Source organism: Leuciscus leuciscus (assembly GCF_965113295.1).
Source record: "Leuciscus leuciscus genome assembly, chromosome: 12".
NCBI lineage: Eukaryota > Metazoa > Chordata > Actinopteri > Cypriniformes > Leuciscidae > Leuciscus > Leuciscus leuciscus.
Genome location: NC_138736.1, coordinates 21,727,166 through 21,747,551, shown reverse-complemented (window position 1 = coordinate 21,747,551; position 20,386 = coordinate 21,727,166). Strand labels below are relative to the sequence as shown.

The following is a 20,386-nucleotide window of genomic DNA, read 5'->3' as shown; positions in this document are numbered from 1 at the left end:
GACAGGACTATCCCCTGAGGCGGTCATTGAGCTGCGCCGTACCACGGATCTTGCTCTCCGGGCCACCAAACAATTAGCTGCCGCTATTGGCCGGTCAATGGCGGCTATGGTGGCCACGGAGAGGCATCTGTGGCTTAACCTGGCAGACATCGGGGAGAAAGATAAGGTCTTTCTTCTCGATTCGCCGGTTTCGCCTGCTGAACTTTTTGGCCCCTCCGTTCAGGCGGTGGTTGAAAAGTTCAGGGAGGCGAGGGCGCGCTCAGCTGCTTTTAAAAGCTGCATTCCGCTGAGATCCGAGTCCGCACCCAAGCAGGCGGGAAGGCCTGGTCCGTCTTGGTCTGAGGGCCATAGACAGGCCCAGAGGGCCAGTGTCTCCTCTCGTGCGCCTCCTCCTGCCCGGAGCAGGTCACAGAGGAGACGCAACTCCCGCAGGAAGAAGGATCTGAGGGAGGTTATCCAGGAAAAGCGCACTCAGCGGCGCTAGGGATAATCTCCCCGGAAGCCTTCTCCTAGCGTTCCCAGGTGTTTCTTACATCAGGCCTGAGGCTGGGCCTATGATGAGTATCATGTCTGATGGCCCTCCTCGACCTGGTTAGTAAGAGCGCCTCTTTCAGGCATGTAAGTGGTGAGCCCAGGTACTTTTAAAGAAAAGGAATTCCTGACGTGTCTTTACTCCACACGCCGCAGGTGTACTGTCTGGTCTTTTGGTGAAATGTTTTTTGTGCGCAAATAACATATTTCTGTTTCTCTTACAGACCGCATCTCCTGTATAGAGTTTGGGGCATGTTATGGTAAGAAGGTAAAAATCTAAAGGTTTTTTGGAGGCTGTATGGCAGGTGGTAGGCCTTGGCAGGCCTCCTTGACCAGACAGTCCCCATTTAAAAAAAAAAAAAAAAAAGGAAACATGTGGTTTTTTAGGTCATAGGCCTCACTAGGCCTTCCTGAGTATGAGCTCCCACATACTGTGGTTATCAAGTTATAGGCCTCTCCAGGCCTTCTTGAATATAGCTCCCATATAATGTGGTTATCAGGTCATAGGCCTCACTAGGCCTTCCCGAATATGAGCTCCCACATACTGTGGTTATCAAGTTATAGGCCTCTCCAGGCCTTCTTGAATATAGCTCCCATATAATGTGGTTATCAGGTCATAGGCCTCACTAGGCCTTCCCGAATATGAGCTCCCACATACTGTGGTTATCAAGTTATAGGCCTCTCCAGGCCTTCTTGAATATAGCTCCCATATAATGTGGTTATCAGGTCATAGGCCTCACTAGGCCTTCCTGAAAATGAGCTCCCACATACTGTGGTTGAATGAGCTCCCACATACTGTGGTTGAATGAGCTCCCACATACTGTGGTTATCAAGTTATAGGCCTCACCAGGCCTTCTTGAATATGGGCTCCCACATACTATGGTTATCAGGTCATAGGCCTCACCAGGCCTTCCTGAATGTGAGCTTCCACATATTGTGGTTGAATATGAGCTCCCACATCCTGTGGCACACACGGTGGTTGCTAGGTTACAGGCCTCGCCAGGCCTTCCTGGTTATGAGCTCCCACATACTGTGGTCGCCAGGTTACAGGCCTCACCGGCCTTCCTGGTGATGGACTTCTACATGTCAGGTTACAGGCCTCACCGGCCTTCCTGAATGTGAGCTCCCACATATTGTGGTCGCCAGGTTACAGGCCTCATCCGGCCTACCTGGATATGAGCTCCCACATACTGGGATATCAGGTTACAGGCCTTACTAGGCCTTCCTGAATATGAGCTCCCATACATGGTGGTCGCCAGGTTAGAGGCCTCACCGGCCTCCCTGATATGAGCTCCCACACACCGTGGTCGCAGGTCTTCCTAGTTATGAGCTTCCTCATGTCAGGTTATAGGCCTCATCCGGCCTTCTTGAATGTGAGTTCCCACTTACTGTGGTCACCAGGTTTCAGGCCTCATAGGCCTTCCTGAGTATGAGCTCCCACATACTGTGGCCGCCAGGCTCCAGGCTTCCTATAAGCCTTCCTGGTTATGAGTTTTCACATGTCAGGTTACAGGCCTCTCCAGGCCTTCCTGAATGTGAACTCCCACTCATTGTGGTCGCTAGGGTTTAGGCCTCACTGGTTGTGAGCTTCCACATGTCAGGTTGCAGGCCTCATCAGGCCTTCCTGAATGTGAGCTCCCATGCATTGTGTCCATCAGGTTATAGGCCTCATCTGGCCTTCCTGATCATGGGTTCCCACATGCTGTGGTTGCCAGGTTACAGGCCTCACCGGCCTTCCTGATATGAGCTCCCACCTACTGTGGTCACCAGGTTACAGGCCTCATCGGCCTTCCTGGATACGAGCTCCCACAGGCTGTGGTCGTCAGGTTATAGGCCTCACTAGGCCTTCCTGAATATAGAGTGATGAAGTACATGCACCTTTTACTTCGTCTATTTTTCTTAGACCCATGCTTATGGTAAGTCACACGACTAACGTCCTGTGTACTTTCTAAGATCCATTTTATGGTAAGGGTCATGCGCTGTACGCTTTGGTCCCTTCCTATGTGGCTCAGACCCTGGTCTTTCACCTCGGGTCCCACTCTAGTTGCGTCCTGTCGTCACGTATATTACGACAGACGCCTTCCGCTAGCTAACTTCCACATTCTGATGAGCTCCCACACACTGTGGTCACCGTGTTACAGGCCTCACCGGCCTTCCCGAGTATGAGCTCCCACATGCTGTGGTCGCCAGGTTACAGGCCTCATCAGGCCTTCTTGGATTCAGAATGGCTAAGTACATGCACTTTCTTTCATGTACTTTCTACAATCCATATTATGGTAAGGGTTGTGCGCTGTACGCTTAATTCCCTTTCTTACGTGGCCCAGACTTCGGTTCTAGGGCCTTTCTGAAAATAAGCTCCCACAGGTTGTGGTCACCAGGTTTCAGGCCTCATCGGCCTTCCTGAGTATGAGCTCCCACATGCTGTGGTCGCCAGGTTACAGGCCTCATCGGCCTTCCTGAGTATGAGCTCCCACATGCTGTGGTCGCCAGGTTACAGGCCTGACCGGCCTTCCTGATATGAGCTCCCACCTACTGTGGTAGCCAGGTTTTCAGGCCTCACCAGGCCTTCCTGGATTCGGAATGGCTAAGCACACACACTTTCGTGTCGTGTACTTTCTAAAATTCATATTTATGGTAAGGGTTATGCGCTGTCCGCTTCATTCCCTTTTTTACGTGGCTCAGACTCCGGTTCTTCACCTTGGGTCCCACTCTAGATGCGTCTTCTGTCGCAATGTCTTACGACAGGCGCCTCCCTTTCAAGCTATCTCCCACATTATGTGGTTACAGGTAGGCCTTTCTGAAGCAGTGACTGTCAGGTTACAGGCCTCTCCGGCTTTCCTGAATATGAGCTCCCACATGTTGTGGTCGCCAGGTTACAGGCCTCACCGGCCTTCCTGATATGAGCTCCCACATGCTGTGGTCGCCAGGTCAGAGGCCTCACCGGCCTTCCTGAAGGTAAGCTCCCACATATTGTGGTTGAATACAAGCTCCCCCATGTTGTGGTCGCCAGGTTAGAGGTCCTACCAGGCCTTCCTGGAGGTAAGCTCCCTTTAGGCCCTCACAGGCCTCCTCAGTGTTTTTTTTGAAACACAAGCACTGGGTAGATCCATGGATCGAGTAGAGAAACTCCCCTCGCTGGCAAGGGTTGTAAAGCACTATACTGAGTCATACTCTCCAGGATGTCCCGTCTCTGAGATCCGGGCTGAGTGGTTCACTGCCTGCTTCGCAGTCCCTTGGGTTGGATGCCTTCCTAAGGCAAGTGTCCAGAGGCTCTGTCTTCGGACAGACAGGAAGTGGCCAGACTGTAGTGTCTTATGTAGTGACACCAGGTCAGGCCTGCCTGGTGGCATTTCAGGTGGCACGTTCCCCTGAATAGTGACTGGCTGGGGTTCCCTCGGGTCCCCTAGCCACATTCCCTAGAAGGGACCCTTTCTAGTTTGAATTGTGGTCCTAGGCCTTTGAGCTGGCCCAGGTAAACCTTCCCTTAAAACTGTGAGGTTTTCTGTGGTATCCCTTAGCTTGGGCGATGACCGTAGGGAATGCTGTCACTGACAGCCCAGACCTGAGGGCATGCACTCCCCTTAGCATGGTGGCGTTGGTATATCGTTCCCCATAGCGTCATTCTGACGTAGTGTAGAGTTCCCTTTCGAAAGGGAACGTCTCAGGTTACGACTGTAACCTATATTCCCTGAGAACAGGGAACGAGACACTACGTCTTCCTGCCATGCCTCTGGGCCTGCCTGCAACAGTCCCTTCAGACGGTAGGATGTTGTCATGTGTGCAAGGCTCCCCTTTATACATCCAGGTCGCGCGTTAATCAATCAAGCTGATGATTCACGGGCTGTCGCCGGTCAACATGATTGACGTGAGTTGATATTTATTTCAGACACCTGTCACGCCTGAGGCGTTCCCCATAGCGTCATTCTGACGTAGTGTCTCGTTCCCTGTTCTCAGGGAACATAGGTTACAGTCGTAACCTGAGACGTTTTTAAATACAATAGCTAACTGCCTTAAAGGCCACATCCAAATGCAGTGAACTGCTTACAGTGGGCAGTGTTACTGCTTTTGAATTTTGCCTTTAGGGCCATTTTGTTAGGCCTAAATTTAGCCCTGACCATCATGGCTAATGTTGAGTTTTTTTTTTTTATGTTAATTTAGAAACACCTGTAGCCATAACACTGTTACCAGCTCTGCTCTTCCTCATCCCTACATTCTCCCATCCTTTTTATTGTTTGTTTATTATTGTTTTAGTGTTTATCAAAAGTGAGTTGCCACAAACACTAACAGCTGAACTGCAACTTCAGATATGGGGTATTTTAATCAGTAGTAGACTACAAGTTAAACAAAAAGCTAAGCAAAGCAAAACGGTGCAGGCAATGACAGAGAAGGTATAGAGCCATGATGGAAGCTGGAATCAGAACGCTCCACATCTGGAGGATGGATACTGCAATCAGCTCCTCTGGCACATCAACAGACAACATAAGTATGGTTACTGACACACAAAAATCAGGGGACGTCACACACCCTTCATGAGAGAAAGATGACAAGGTTAAAAAATACTGGTACAATACATTCAGTATGGCCTGTCTTGGTTAAAAGTCCACTCACTACGACAAGGTGCAGGCCATGAGTGAGAACATATAACACGGGACAAACATACGAGACACTACAAAACGACAGGTACAAGACATGGAAAAAATAGAAAACATACCACCGATACAACACTGGAAAAGCAATATACAATGGTGAAGACTAAGGGATAGGAACAACCTTAAATATTAACATTTTGCCCAGCTGTAATGAAAACAGCAATCAGGCCCAAAAAAATCACATGAGAATCAATATAAATTTATAACATAACTTAAAATACTGTATTAATGTATTACTGTAACACTTCAATAACGCTATATAATATAAAACCAAACTAACCATGGATGTTAACTTTTTGAAGCTAACAACAACATGAGAGAATATATATTTTTTTATATATATACTTTTTTTTGTAAATATGTCATGAACTGATCCTTGACTTTGACACAGAATTCCAGAAACTATATACATAAATATTGACCAGGGAGGTTGCATATGTATCACTGTTACGGACCCTGGTCTAGGTCAGGGAAGTAACATAAACAACAACACAATGCTTCTCAGTTAGTCTTTTTATTTGACTTTTCTTGCTCGTTTTTAATTGTTTTCAGAATATGGTATCTCAGAGTTTACAAAGTGTCTTGAATAAATCAAATAAATCAAACAAAACAATATATGAAGCAAAATCTTCAGGGGTGAGTTGATGCCAAAATAACAAACAAACAGAAACTAACTTTCCCACAAGAAAGCTAACTTCCCTATTGATCACAAATAAAAGAAACAAAATATACAAAAAAAGTACCATATCTCCTTAACTATCCAGTAAACAGGAGAAAAGTGAAGGCCATTTGGCCTACAAAAAAACCAGAGAGCTCCCTCCAGAGGAATTCCAGGGGATTTTATTGTCCAGGCCTCTTTCTCTGGTCCAACCACCAACGGCTTCTCATTAAGTCCAGGACCAATCCTAGAGGAGAAGGAGACAGTAGGAACAACAACAAAAGCATCACAACCGTAACACCCCCACCCTTAAAATTACAAATCATTATTTGTAATCACAAAACAATTCTCAATCCTCAAGGTTACATGATGCACGTGACAAGGCATCAGCAAGCACATTCTCACATCCCTTCTTATGCCGAATTTCCAAATTAAAACCTTGTATCAAAAGAGACCAGCGCATCAGTCTTTGATTTGAATTCGACATTCGAAACAGAAAAACCAGGGGATTATGATCCGTATACACCAGGATGGGAATATTACAAGCATCAAGATAAATTTCGAAATGCTGGAGTGCAAGCAACAGCGCAAGAGCCTCTTTTTCGATTGTGCTATAATGTTGCTGCGATTTTGTAAATTTCCTTGAAAAATAAGACACTGGGTGATCAATTCCTGTCTCATCCTCCTGAATAAGGACTGCTCCTGCTCCCACCTCACTCGCATCCACTTCCAATTTAAATGGTCGCGAAAAATCCGGAGCTGATAGAACTGGGGCACTACACAACAACGTTTTAACAGCATCAAATGCTGACTGACACTCTGAACTCCACTCAAAAACTTTGGATTGACTCAGTAAGTTAGTAAGGGGTGATGCAACTTCAGCAAAATTCTTACAGAAAGCACGATAATATCCCGTCATTCCCAAGAAACGACGCAACTCTCGTTTTGTTTTGGGAGCTGGAAAATCAATTATGCACTCAATTTTGACATTAACAGGACGCACCTGTCCTTGACCCACACATTTCCCGAGATATGTCACCACAGCTTTCCCGAACTCACATTTAGCAAGGTTCAATGTAAGAGATGCATCACTTAGTCGATGAAAAACTGCATATAGACTTGTTAGATGCTGTTCCCAGTCAGATGAATAAACGACAATGTCATCCAGATATGCCTCACAATTTTCTAACCCAGCCAGCACTATTCTCATGAGGCGTTGGAAAGTGGCGGGTGCATTTCGCATCCCGAAAGCCATCCTCTTGTACTGCAGGAAATGGTCAGGCGTAACAAAGGCAGAGATTTCTGAAGCCCTGGCGGTCAAAGGTACCTGCCAGTAACCTTTTAACAGGTCGAGCTTAGTCACAAACCTTGCAGCGCCAACCCTATCAATACAATCATCCATCCTTGGTAAAGGATAGGAGTCAGGTTTCGTGATGGAATTTACCTTGCACCAAATCACCTTCCTCAAAACTTCGATAAACACTCTTTTTATCAAAGCGGGTCTTCATTTTAATTTGAGTGCGGCCCAACTCCGAAAGGGCCACTTCACGAGCTTGGTGTAGGCGTTCTCTGAAGGAATTCACAAAGTCAAGTACGCTCATTTGGGGGGTTGTCTCTGCCAGCAACTGTTCACGAAACAGTTTTAACGGGCCCCGCACAGTGTGCCCGAACACTAATTCGGCAGGACTAAAACCCAAGGATTCCTGAACAGTCTCTCGTACAGCAAACATGACCAAGGGAACGCCCTCATCCCAGTCTTTCCCCGTTTCAAAACAGTACGTACGCAACATACTTTTCAAGGTCTGATGAAAGCGTTCTAGTGCTCCCTGTGACTCTGGGTGATAGGCGCTAGAAAGTTTATGTTTTACCGACAAACAGTCCAGAACCTGAGAAAACAGCTTGGAGGTAAAATTTGTACCTTGATCTGACTGTATAACTCAGGGAATACCAAATGTAGAGAAAAATTTGACCAGTTCTTTAGTCACATTCTTAGCTCTAATGGTACGCATAGGAATCGCCTCAGGGTACCGAGTAGCAGCACACATTAGAGTCAGCAAATACTGATAACCAGACTTAGTCTTGGGTAATGGACCAACGCAATCAATAATAATTCTCTCAAATGGCTCCGACACAATTGGAATAGGATGAAGAGGAGCACTAGGAATTCCCTGATTAGGTTTACCAGCTAGCTGGCACACATGACACGATCGACAGTACTCTGAAACCGCTTTTTTCAAGCCAGGCCCAAAAAAATAGCGAAGGATGCGACTAAAAGTCTTGTTTACTCCCAGATGACCAGAGAGAGCATGATCATGAGCTAAACACAAAATCTGTTCACGATAATTATGAGGGACCACTACCTGAAACACAGTCTTCCAGCTCAGATCCTTCTCTGATGGGGACCACTTACGCATAAGCACTCCATCCTCCCAAACATAAGCCACATCTTTATCTACTACTTCATCTTTTTGTACAGCCTCAGCGAGACATTTGACTAGAGACTGGTCAGCTTTCTGTGCAGCCGCCAGCTGTTCTTTTCCGGCCCCAAGCATAGACTCCAACTGGACTGCAACATCCTGGTCAGAATCACACACATTAGGAGAAACATCCTGCATACTCGCATCAACTTTATCAGTCATAAATGTTTCAGACACATCTAAAACATCATCAAACTTTTTAGCCTGAGCATGGGTTACCGCACAGGCAGTAAAAACAGAAGGAAACTGTTGGCCTACATCAAGCTGTTCACAAAACCCAGACACATCTGGCTTGTCCACAACAATGGGCTGAGGAAACACCTTACCACCAGCAATATCATTGCCTAATATCAGACCTACTCCTTCTATCGGAAGCTGAGCACGTCCTCCCAAACTTACAATTCCTGTGAACAAATCAGATTGAAGGTAAACGGAGTGCAAGGGAACTTTAACACAGCCAAGCTCAATGCCACGGATTAACACGCTTGATCCACAATACGACTGTTCTGAGAAATCTAGTGCGCTTTCCACAATAAAAGATTGAACCAAACCAGTAGCTCGCAAGATCGTAATCGGCTTCAAATTTCCCTGCTTTCCTGAGAGAGATACTGAACCATCCATAATAAATGGGCAGTATAAGTTTGTATGCGGATTACTAGAATTAAACACAGAGGGAGCAGTATGAACCAGAGCAACTCCCTTTGGTTTCTCAGGAGGTTTACTCTGATTCCAGCGTTTACAATCCGCAATCAAATGTCCTGGCTCGCGACAGAAAAAACAAACGCGTCTCTCTCCCTCACGAGCCACATTGGTATTACGAAACACATTCGAAGCTGCTTCTCTATTCTCTCCTTTTCCTTTACCCTTAAAAAAAAAACCTTGAGCTGTTTCTCACAGGAAACTCCACAGATGAACCGTGTTTCTCTTTGCACACAGACGGAGTAAAAACAGTTTTGTGCGTGAGCACAAATTCATCTGCCAAAACAGAGGCATTAGTCACAGACAAGACCTTCTGTTCGTTCAGATATACAACAATGTTCTCTGAAACACAACTTTTAAAATCCTCTAACAACAAGAGTTCACGTAATTGCTCAAATGTTGTAACTCTGCTTGCTGCACACCATTTATCAAACAACACCATTTTCTCACGAGCAAACTCGCCGAATGTTTGACTGGTAATTTTCTGATGGTTCCTGAATTTCTGGCGATAAGCTTCAGGTACTAATTCGTACGCTCTCAAAACAGCAGCTTTAACTGTATCGTAATTCAAACTTTGCGCAATAGGTAAAGCTGTACACACTTCCTGAGCTTTACCCACTAATTTACACTGCAATAGCAGCGACCACAACTCTTTTGGCCAACGTAATGTAGCTGCTATGCGTTCGAAAGCGACGAAATAGGAGTCTACCTCCGTCTCTCTAAAAGGAGGAACAAGTGTAACGTATTTACTCACATCAAAGCTGGTCGCAAACGCACCAACAGAAGAGGTAGCGGGTGGACTCTGATTCGGTACAGGTGAAACTGGAACATTCCCTGGCAAACGAGGAGATGGTGGTCTAGACCTGGGCACAGGCACAGGCACATTAGGTGATGATCTAGCTTGCAATTCCAAACTGCGTAATTTAAATTTATTATCAGCCTCTAACTCAAGAGTCCGAAAATGAAGAAGCTGCGCGTCATAATCCTGTTTCTTTAACTGCAGGTCCAACTCCTTCAGTTTAATAGCTAGCATAGGATCAAATCGAGAATGACTAGGATCTATGCTAGAAAAAGGAAAGGTATCTCCATCTACTGCTGCCTCAGCACCCTTCCCAGTTACTCCTTCCACAGATTCATCTGGCAAAATTCTAGCCTCCACCAGTTTGCTATGCAACTCTTCTTTAACCAATCGTTTTGGCCCCTCCCTATGAACAACAATATTTAAAAAATCTGCAATCTGTAACAAATCAGCTTTACGACACTTATTAAATTCCTCCGTGGTAGGAGACAATGTAAACGATGTTAAATCAAATTCCATGATTATACTCCTCAAATTCGTCAAGCACCAAAGAAAAATTACCAGGCAACAAATGCTTGTATAACTAATATCCAGAGGTGGGACAAAGTCATTGTTATGCAAGTCACAAGTAAGTCTCAAGTCTTTGCCCTCGAGTCCCAAGTCAAGTCGAGTCAAAGATGAGGCAAGTCCCGAGTCGAGTCAAAAGTCAAAGCCAACAAGTCTCAAGTCGAGTCCAAAGTCCTACCATTTTAGTTTCGAGTCATTTCAAGTCCTCTTACCACAGAAATAAAATGTATACAAATCATGTACGTCAGTAAGATTTGTATTTATTTAAACCTCTTTTTATACAATGACATTAATCAAATACAGTAAAAAACAGAAAATTTTATTTTCACAAAAAATGCTTGTATTTCAACAGCATATTGCACTAGAACAATGCACAGCATGCAGCTTCAGTCCTGTATTGTATTAACCTCATATTGCAAAACAGTTTAACTTTCAAATAGACATGGGTCGTTTTAGCCTAAACCTTTTTAAACATGTCATCAATAAAATCCTCACTCCTCAAAATTATCACTTCTGAAAAACTGGACCAACCTGATAATATAATTGGAATGCGTGTTGCAGTGCGTATGCGGTGCAAGACCAGCACGCGCAATAGTGCTTTCACATATGCTGCGTTTGCAGTGCGTGATCCGCGGCTGTACCACAAATACATACTCACTATTTGTATTTCAAATCCAGAAGTTATTAGCATCTTTTATTTAAAAAAAAAAATGTCAGCATTGCGATTCTCTTTGTACACACGTTTAAATACAATTTAAACAACGTATTATTTAATGCATTACTCTTATATAATTATATATTAAGTTGCTCAAGCAAGTGGTAAAATATTTAACCATGTACTTATATTAAAATCGCATAGCCTACATTTTAAATTAAAACTTAAAATTGACAAAAACAGCAGACTCATACTCTTTCTTTTGCATAACTTAAATCTTTATACAATAAATCTCGCATGTCACAAAGAACTTGTTTTTCCACCTCCACGAATGAGACGAGTGTTATGTTGCCTTGTTGAAATATGTATTTTCCCTTGATTTAGGCTACCCCGGTCTTAACCTCTCAGCATTGCGATTCTCTTTGTACACATATACACTCTTTAATAGACGTATGCACGTTTAAACACAATTTAAACAACGTAGGCCTATTATTCAATGCATTACTTCTACTTATATTAAGTTCCTAAAGCAAGTGGTCAAATATTTAACCATGTAGGCTACTTGTATAAAAAAACAGCCGACTCTCATGTCTTTTATTTTATATTTAAATTAATACAATAAATCTCGCATGTCACAAGGAACATGTTTTTCCACCTCCACGAATGAGACGAGTGTCGTTCATAATGTCGCCTTGTTGAGGTAAATTGTAGTTTTCCTTGCTTTACCCTGGTCTTAAAGTGAAAATAGTATTTAATTAAATACATTTATGGTGAGATTACTACATTTTATTTAATTAATCGCATTTATGGTGAAATTACAAAATTTTTAGGTCAATCTGTGTTCATTTTGACCACGAAACATGCGCTGTCACTTTAATTCAGCGCGTGCAGCACATGTGCAGCACAGCAGAAATAGACTCGGTGCGGAAACGATCGCGGCACTGCTGTATACGCACCGCACCTGGAACGGATCGACGGACTGCAACCGCGTGCAGTGTGAAAGCTCTAATCTGTTAACATGGGTACGGAATAGTGATGTTACGTTCGTGAACGAATCGTTCTTTTTGAACGAATCTTTTAGGTGAACGAATCGTTCTCGTTCACGTAATCCATTGACTCATATTTCTCGTTCACTGAAATTCCTCCCTCCACTGCCGCGCGGCGCTATTAGCAGCGCATGCGCAGCTCAGTGAACCGGGTAGCTCTGTGTTTTCAACCTGTCAAGAATGACTAAACCTCAAGCCAATACGCTGATTTCACGCAGCCGTTATTTTGAAATCGAAAGCGAGGCTCCGGTGGGATGAAAACCGGAAGTGTCGCCTTTAATCACAGGAGAGTCGTGAATGTGATAGCGTATTGTTGTGTTTAATGATGTTGTGTCAATTCTAAAAATGTACAAACATTTCTTTCATACTTTAGACTATATACAGTGAAATTCATTTATAAATATTTTTTTTTTTTTATATATAATTCAGAATGTAAAAAAAGAAGCAGGAATGAACTATATACATATCCTATATTGGATATTAACATCCAATAGTGTAAATCGCGGCAGCAGCTTCAGGTTGGTAATCCAAGGCATTGTTTTTTATCTTTACTTCCGGGGTTCTTCCCACCGGAGCCTCACTTTCGATTTCAAAATGGCGGCTGCGTGAAATCAGCGTATAGCCTTCGAGTATGAGATGTGACGAAGCATGTGATTTGTTGGATGTAGTGAACGAATACGCCCTTCACTGACTGTGACCGAGACGAGTTGCTTTTGAGTCTGAACGAGAGAGAGAGATCTTCTCGTGAACGAACTGGTACATGTCGTTCGTGAACGAAAAGAACCAGTTGTTTGAACGATAATGATGGCGAACCGATAGAGCTGGGTTTGTGTAGTCAGCATATTTGCATCAAAGAAGGAAATTTACACTTTACCATTGTAATGAAAACAGTTTAATAACGCAAGCTGATGGTTAAATATAACAAAGACAAATTAACATTGTCATTTTGTACTTGGTTTGAGCTAAGTGGGCGGGGGGCACTTGACTGTTTACTTGATTTAAATTTACACTTCTCTTTACCTGCTTTTATTTTATTTTGTTTGTGTGTTTTAGACTTAGTTTTGTGGTATTTTGCACTTTGAAAAATTTACTTTACTACTTGTGTTCATTTTGTATTATCAAAATTGAATTAATTACGTTTTATTCGTGTCATGCACTTCTCTAAAAACTAAAACAAACCAAAAAATATGCGTAACGTCATTTGCGTAACGTCAGCAAATAACATTTTAGTTCGGGCTGTGAAGGGGCATGCATTTGGTTGGATCTACTGAACGAATACGCCTCTCACTGACCGAGATCGCTCTGTTTCGAGTCTGAACGAGAGAGAGAGATCTCGTTCGTGAACGAATTGATCAAACTGGTACATTTCGTTCGTGAATGAGAGTACTGGGTAGATCGGTCATTTAGCATGTGATTCAATCTCATTCAAAGCGCAGTTATAGGTGTGCATATATTTGTTTATCATATTTAACATACAGAACATAACTCAACGTTAATATAATCCCAGATGTATGAATGTGTATGTCTGACCAAACAATTAAAATGTTAATTATGCAAGAAAACCTTGGTTTGGTCATCTGAACCTCTTATTTAGACTTATTTTATTAATTTAGTAAATAAGGCACAAATTTTAACAAAGCCAAATATTTTTTTTTTGTAACAAGTAAATACGTTTCGTTAAAACATAGCATAAAATACACTCTTTTTCGCCACCTGCTGCGGTATTTATGTAATAGGAAGAAATTGTCACTGAACGAATCAGTGAACGAATCTGAACGAATCATTTTGGTGAACGAACTGAAAATGAACGAGTCTCTGGAAAGAATCAAAATTTCCACCACTAGTACGGAAAAAAATACGCACCGCTGGCGCATACGCACTGCAAACGGAGTTTGTGTGAAACGGGCGTTAGATGCTGTCGAATCAAAACAACGTGGGACTACAGTGATTGGATGTCGTGCAGGCAGCGCGCGCGCTCGCTGCATGCATACAGCTGGTGCAAATTTTTTTCACAGATGCAGATAAACTGAGAGCGGCGCGGCCGTGTGGACATTTTTTTCCCCAGTTTTCATGGGAAGTAGCAAGTCTTCTCGAGTCAAAAGGCGCAAGTCCAAGTGAAGTCACGAGTCATTGATGTTAAAGTCCAAGTCGAGTTGCAAGTCTTTGTACATTTTGTCGAGTCGAGTCTGAAGTCATCAAATTCATGACTCGAGTCTGACTCGAGTCCAAGTCACATGACTCGAGTCCACACCTCTGCTAATATCAACTACCTTCATTGATATGCAATGGACGAGCCCCCAATTTATGTTACGGACCCTGGTCTAGGTCAGGGAAGTAACATAAACAACAACACAATGCTTCTCAGTTAGTCTTTTTATTTGACTTTTCTTGCTCGTTTTTAATTGTTTTCAGAATATGGTATCTCAGAGTTTACAAAGTGTCTTGAATAAATCAAACAAATCAAACAAAACAATATATGAAGCAAAATCTTCAGGGGTGAGTTGATGCCAAAATAACAAACAAACAGAAACTAACTTTCCCACAAGAAAGCTAACTTCCCTATTGATCACAAATAAAAGAAACAAAATATACAAAAAAAGTACCCTATCTCCTTAACTATCCAGTAAACAGGAGAAAAGTGAAGGCCATTTGGCCTACAAAAAAAACGAGGCACTCACCCCCTACGGCTTCTCAAAGTCATGTAGCTTGTATGTAACAGATGTAATCAAAAAGCATTGAGGTTTCTAAAAAAAAACATATCACCAAAAGTTAGGTGGCTAACAGCACTCTGTTAACTCTACACAGAAAGAGCACAGCAGACATTGTTTACACTTTCACAGGTCAAACACACAGTACAACAAAGTGCAGGCAAAAAAAACAGAGAGCTCCCTCCAGAGGAATTCCAGGGGATTTTATTGTCCAGGCCTCTTTCTCTGGTCCAACCACCAACGGCTTCTCATTAAGTCCAGGACCAATCCTAGAGGAGAAGGAGACAGTAGGAACAACAACAAAAGCATCACAACCGTAACAATCACATATAGTAATAAATGTCAAACAGATCAATATCACCTTCATGCGAACTCGAAGAGATATTGAACAGTCTTTAATGTGACATGGGAAAGCCCATACAAAATATAAGTTTAATCAGCGGTATATGTGTGGGTTAAGGAAGGCAGCATGTGATTTGTAAGAGTTGGGCCCCGTTCATGCAGACTCCAACTGAAAATCATCCTGGGAATTGGTGGGGTTCGCATAAGGTACATCTGACATTGAGGTTAATTTGAGACAACACATGTATGTACGTACTTCTTTTAAAGCAGACATTGAACGTTACTTAGAGCCTGAGTTCATGCAGGCTCCAAGTAACATTTACAATGTTGTCCAAAGAGAGATAGGCTCAGTACCATTTTCCATGTTCTACGTCTGATAACTACAAAGTAAGTTTTAATTAGCCACATTCTGACATACACAATAGAAAAACATGCTTTACAGCAACCACACACACACACACACGCACACACACATACGACCAACCACCTTTCCCTTAATCTCCATAAAAATTGATTAATTTTGTATGTTTTTTGCGGACTACCTTGCCTTCTTTAATTTTATCTGTCGTCCGTCTTGCTATATGATTTAACCCTCTGAGGTCTGAGCTGTTTTCTGGGCTCTGGAGGTGTTCTGACATGCTCTGACATTTGTGTTTTTTTCTGTTACTAGTGACATTTTCATGGCTAAAGTCTAATTACACTGTATTCAGCACAAACTCTGCTACAATAATATATCAGCAGCATGTATGTAAAAGTTTGTAGTTTTGAGATAATGACATTTATGTGTGGTTTGTGAAAATACAAAAAAAAATTCTCACTGAAATAAGGCCATGAAACCCATACTGATTATTTCTTCACAAGACTTTTGAAAATTGTATGACATAGCCTAGAATATTTGCTCCAAAACTATGTGAAAATCACCCTGACTGCTCATTCAGATAAGACAATATATTGATTTAAAATTTCTAAGACGTGTTTTGTGTGACAAAGCCATATGCGAAGAGGCGTGATCATCTCATGAATATGTAAGGCTTTAACACCTGAGAAAGACAAAGACACTCCACTAACTGCCCTATTAGGAGCGATCAGGCCCTGTCATTCAGAGCAACCTTGCACAAAGAATGAGGAGATTTAAAAAAGAATGGCTTTTAGATTGTTTGGATTTATTTACAACACAACACAATCCAAAATACAAATGACAAAAGAGCACATTGAAAACAATGATCCAAAGACAGAGACCTTTGTGCCATTCCTAAAAACATTGTACATACCTTTCATTTCCAAGGTGTTTGATTTTCACTTTACCATGTTCATGTACAGAGACTCATGTGAATGTTGAAGTCAGCAGGACTCAGTTGCATCTGGTCCCTGAAAGAAAAAAAAAAAGAAAAAACTGTGAACATACTGATATCAAGAGAAACTATAGGGCTGCACGATTTTGGGAATAGATTTTAGATTTTTCTGGTTAAAATTTCTTTTTAAAATTCACAGAATACACACACACACACACACGTTTCCAACAATATATAATGAACACCAGGTTTGTTGTGCCTTGTAGGCATAGGCTACGCAGTGCTGCATAAAATAATAATAACAATAAATTAAATCTGCCAAAAGATTTCAAGAACAACTACGCTAGAGAAAAATATATTAATTATCATATGTTACTTCAAATGTTTCCATTCGTTATGATGATATGAAATGAGATAATAGTAAAAACATAAAGCCTAATGTTTGGTGCATTTTTCCTTTCAAACGCAATCGCGCTCCAAAATATGATACATTAAAACCCACAGCGCGCTCCAAAATATGATACATTCAAACGCCATCGCGCTCCAAAATATTAAACATTTTGGTTATACATATCTATGTTTGAGCAGATATCCACAAACAGTATTTAACAGGAAACACGGGTCTAAATAGTATAATATTCACCATATATCAAGCAACAGTTCAACTGCAATGTGAAGTTTATGCAACAATACCATAAACTAATAAGTAAGAATTTCTTACCTTACATCTTTCTTGTCTTCAAATCGCGTTCTTCTTCTTCTTAGGTAAATCCAATGTAAGCTCAGACGTGTCTTCCAAACTCGACGAAAAGCAGAGACTTGTGAAGTTTTTTGGTGTTTTGTGTTTGAGGTAACGAGGGCGTTCGCGTTCCATGTGGAGATTTGCATGTGAATCTCTTTTGCGCGAGTGGGCGTGTCGAATTAAAAAGTAATAGGCTCTGTGCACAAGTCCCGTGACGTACTTCCGTTTTCCACAGTGATCGGCAGATCAGTTTCCGGTTTACTTCCCGCTTCATCGCATCACCATGAATTTTACAAGATGTTTACAGAACCTGCCAAAAATATCAGTAAATGATGTTCACCGTATCGTGGATGCCCACTCCCCTGCTCCCAAGAGCAAACGGGAAAAAGGATTTCGTCTTTATATATCCAGTTACTTGCACCAGTACGAGGGTAAGTAGATTATGTGGCTATGCTATCCAGCTAGCTAACGTTGGTGACGTGCTATGTTTAAGCTTTACGTTTGTTTCGTATTTCTTGTTGTTCAAACTCTGTCAACTTTGTCTCTCTCTCAGTGTCAGACAAAGATCAGGGCACGTGTGAAGTTGTTGTCAGGGCGCTGTGTTACAGGTCCATGAAGAAAGCGGAGAAGCCTCACAGTTTGAGTGTATGGTGAAGCCAGAATAGATAAGATAGCAGCGGTTGCTGAATGGATAAGATAGCAGCGGTTGCTGAGAGAAACCCAGTGTTCCTGATGTTCTTGGGGACCTAGCAAGATCATACATTCTAATGTAACTCTAGAATTTGCTCACAATGAAAATAACGGTTAAAATAACAGGTAAGCTGACCTTGCTGGTCCCCACTGGGTTACTGCATCTATTCATGTTCAATCTGTAATGTTGTTATCAGTACGGTAAGTTATTATAACTCAAGTTTCCCGATGTTCCTGGGGATGCAGCTGAATGAAAACAGTGGTTAGAGGAGGCCGGTAAGTTTACTTAGCTGATCCCCACTGGTTATTGCGTACTGATTCATATTTTTCTCATCAGTTCCATATGCATCTTATCGTTCCTGTCACTAATTATTAGCTGTGTTTTACCTAAACTCAGTAATTTTTAAGGTGTAAGCTGGTTTTGTGGGTATAAGGCATAATATTGATGTAGTGCATTCGAAATATTAAGCCAAAATACTCAAATGCTTAGTGGCTATTAGAGATAGGAATGATTAACATAAACCCAGACAGTGTCTAAAAGAATGATTAAACAATTAAGTAAGCCAAGTTTAATAAATACTACCTATGACATTTTACTTTTACAGGTGGTACTGAAAGATTCCAGTCCGGTGGAGCTGGTGCATCACAGTTGCACATGTGTGGCTGGAGCAGCTTTATGTAACCACTGTGTAGCCTTACTTTTCCAGTCTGCACATTATTCTCAACTGAAGGTGCCTGTGGTCCCCCCTATTCTAAGCTGTACCGAAGGAGAACAACAATGGCACAAGCCCAGAACTTTGGTAAGTGACAATAAAAGGCATATATATCTGTTGCACACTCATTATATACATGTTGGTGATATTTTCTGAACTATATCCTGTTATTTGATAGGGTATAAAACCAGGACCTGTGGATAAGATGGCTGTGCTATCTGCAAAACCAAAGTGTGGAGGAAAAAAAGAGGGCATAAGGTAAAAGCTGAACATTGTAGATTTATTACAGTATCCTGCATGAATGTTTATGTGTATGGCACATATGTAAAGTTTTATGTTCCACATAGGAGCACACTCTACAAAGGCCTGAGTGGGGATTTACCCAATCTCTCTATGCTTCAGGTAGGGGTAACAAGATCAAATTCCAAAGGACAGTATAATATGATCTCAACTTAAATTTATATACATATACTTGTATTTCACAATTTTATGAGGAGCTGTTTACAGAAGGGTTTTCGATTACAAAGCTATTTTTAGTGGTGTGAGGCCATGCACACCACTACATTGAAAAAAGGGAAGTGTTTATGGTATGATAATTACGATTTATTACATGCCTAGGTGACAGAAGCCTATAAGAACTTCTCCGCAGCTGAGGCACCGATGATCTGCAGCATGGGCATCAGCTGTGAAGTTCCTCTGGTTGACTCTGCCCTTGGCCCAGTTCAAGCTGGAAGTCCATTGTCCTACCAGCAACCAGCAACAGCTAAGAGGGACCTGTCCTTCCATGCTGCCCCACCACCTCCATCTCTGCCTCTTAAGAATTATCACCTGCAGCCATCTAATTGCATGTTTGTCTGTAGTGAAGCACAGCAGCTGTACCTTAAAAGTCTTGATGTCACTTGGGACATGGCACACAAATTTGAGTGTGCTACTAGAGAACAAAGTTCGTGCAGTGAATGGCATCAGTTAAGGAGGCCAAGACTGACTGCCTCACGTTTCAGGGAGATCTGTCAGGTGAGAGAGTGTACTGAAGACAGTCTGGCTGACCGGATACTGCAGGGAACCCGTCAGACTGCAGCTATGAAGAGGGGGCTTGAAATGGAGGCAGATGCCCTCTGGGAGTACTGCCAGATGAAGAGGGTCAACCACTACCCTTGTGGATTTGTAATCCACCCTGATGCCCCTTGGTTGGGGGCATCTCCCGATGGGGTAATTTTTGATCCTTCAGAGCAGTGTAATTTTGGTTTGATTGAAATTAAATGTCCGAATGTCAAAAGCTATGTTGACTGTCCATATCTCAAAATGAATTCAGGCAAACTGGAGCTCAAAAGATCACATGCTTATTACTCGCAAGTACAAGGGCAGATCCTAATAACAGGAATGAATTGGTGTGACTTTGTTGTCTCAGCTGAGGAAGATGTACTAATTTAACGAATTCACAGACCGTGACATGTTAGATGTCATCAAAGAAAAGGTAGACAGGTTTTATTTCAATGTATACATGCAGAAATGCATGTAATGTGTGCAAATCCAATCACCATGCACAATGTAATGAAATGTAATGTGTGATGTAATGTAAATGCTTATTTTGAAATTGAATAAATTTATAATGCAACATTGAATTCGGTGACTTGATTTTAACAAAACCTATAAACCACTGGAGGGGCTGCTATGCCAATACTTAGTTGACAATTTTCCACTGTGGTGGGTTCACTGAATGAGAAAGATACTCAGCAGACATTCATGTGGTTATAACAATGCATTTATTCACAATCTTCTGGTTCATTTCCCATTTCTGGTCTATCTACACACACTTAA

At 42.3% G+C, this 20,386-nt stretch overlaps 1 protein-coding gene and 1 long non-coding RNA gene across 2 annotated transcripts in view; both read left to right on the top strand.

The window, feature by feature from the left end:
- The window catches only part of LOC309511627, a 216,751-nt gene extending 204,686 nt beyond the window's left edge, over window positions 1–12,065 (top strand). Inside the window, exon 2 of the long non-coding RNA XR_014210738.1 lies at window positions 11,198–12,065. This is a non-coding gene — a long non-coding RNA (uncharacterized lncRNA). The remainder of the gene's footprint in view (window positions 1–11,197) is intronic.
- Window positions 12,066–17,365: 5,300 nt separating this feature from the next.
- LOC309511509 (uncharacterized protein) lies at window positions 17,366–20,005 on the top strand. The gene is made up of 5 exons (XM_082186765.1): window positions 17,366–17,596; window positions 18,461–18,655; window positions 18,747–18,826; window positions 18,916–18,970; window positions 19,187–20,005. Exons 1-5 carry the CDS (start codon window positions 17,495–17,497, stop codon window positions 19,997–19,999), a joined length of 1,245 nt encoding a protein of 414 aa, XP_082042891.1. The 5' UTR covers window positions 17,366–17,494; the 3' UTR covers window positions 20,000–20,005.
- Window positions 20,006–20,386: the final 381 nt, after the last annotated feature.